General features: G+C 42.6%; 1 protein-coding gene across 1 annotated transcript; it reads right to left on the bottom strand.

The window, feature by feature from the left end:
• Positions 1-358: 358 nt before the first annotated feature.
• On the bottom strand, positions 359-781 carry LOC121940662 (activin receptor type-1-like; the record flags this gene model as incomplete). The annotated part of the gene is made up of 2 exons (XM_042483378.1): positions 359-489; positions 673-781. Coding segments are annotated over 2 exons (240 nt in total), but the record flags the coding sequence as incomplete, so codon positions are not given.
• Positions 782-784: the final 3 nt, after the last annotated feature.

The raw sequence follows: 784 nt of genomic DNA, 5'->3' as shown, positions 1-784 counted from the left end.
TATAGTATCGTAAAAAAAAAAAAAGTCGAAGCACAATCAGGCGTTTGTAGATCTGTTGTATAAAAGCAGTCTCACACTCGAGGTCGTGTGTTGTTCTGTATATCATGCTGTGCTTTTTTGTGGCTATTTTTTCATGCTGTACTGTTGTTTGGTATATTCAGTCGAGGCTGCTGATGGCGTAATGAGTGCTCTCATTACCTAGGTGAAGATTTCCGCCCTTCTCCTTCTGACTACATTTTGAAAGGGCACTACTTTTTGGAGGGTAGTGACACTTTGGGAGAATTGGGATTCAGCCTATGATTCTAGGGTTATTACAGTACATGTACAGTCAAAGTACATGTCAAAGACTAATACTTACAGGATCGGAAAACCAACGATTAGGAATGAAAGGCCTCTGCTGCTCCACACACACCACCTTTCTCATGTCTTCAAAGCTGGGGTCATTTGGCACCTGATCGTAGAATGGAGGCTTGTACTCCTCAACAATGCCTGGAAGACCAAATTGAGATGAAAGAAATTAGCAACTGGAGGATGAACTTGTGGTAAATTAGGTCTCCCTCCTCGGCAGGGCTTGAAGCCAATCTGAATATATGTACAAATCAATAAAAAAAATCATAAGTGGTTATTTACTATGTCACAGTCCTAAAAATTCACTAAATGGATCCCACTCACCATTGCTGTATGTGCGCCTTGCTATCTCCCACAGCACCAGCCCAAAGGCCCAGATGTCCACTCTCTTATAGGCATCAAAGCAGTCTGTCTGAATGGTCTCGTCCAGCACCTC

This window comes from Plectropomus leopardus, unplaced genomic scaffold (genome assembly GCF_008729295.1).
Source record: "Plectropomus leopardus isolate mb unplaced genomic scaffold, YSFRI_Pleo_2.0 unplaced_scaffold92074, whole genome shotgun sequence".
Classification (NCBI taxonomy): Eukaryota; Metazoa; Chordata; class Actinopteri; order Perciformes; family Serranidae; genus Plectropomus; species Plectropomus leopardus.
The sequence above is the reverse complement of the archived record's forward strand: the minus strand, read 5'-3'. Positions and strand labels throughout refer to the sequence as shown.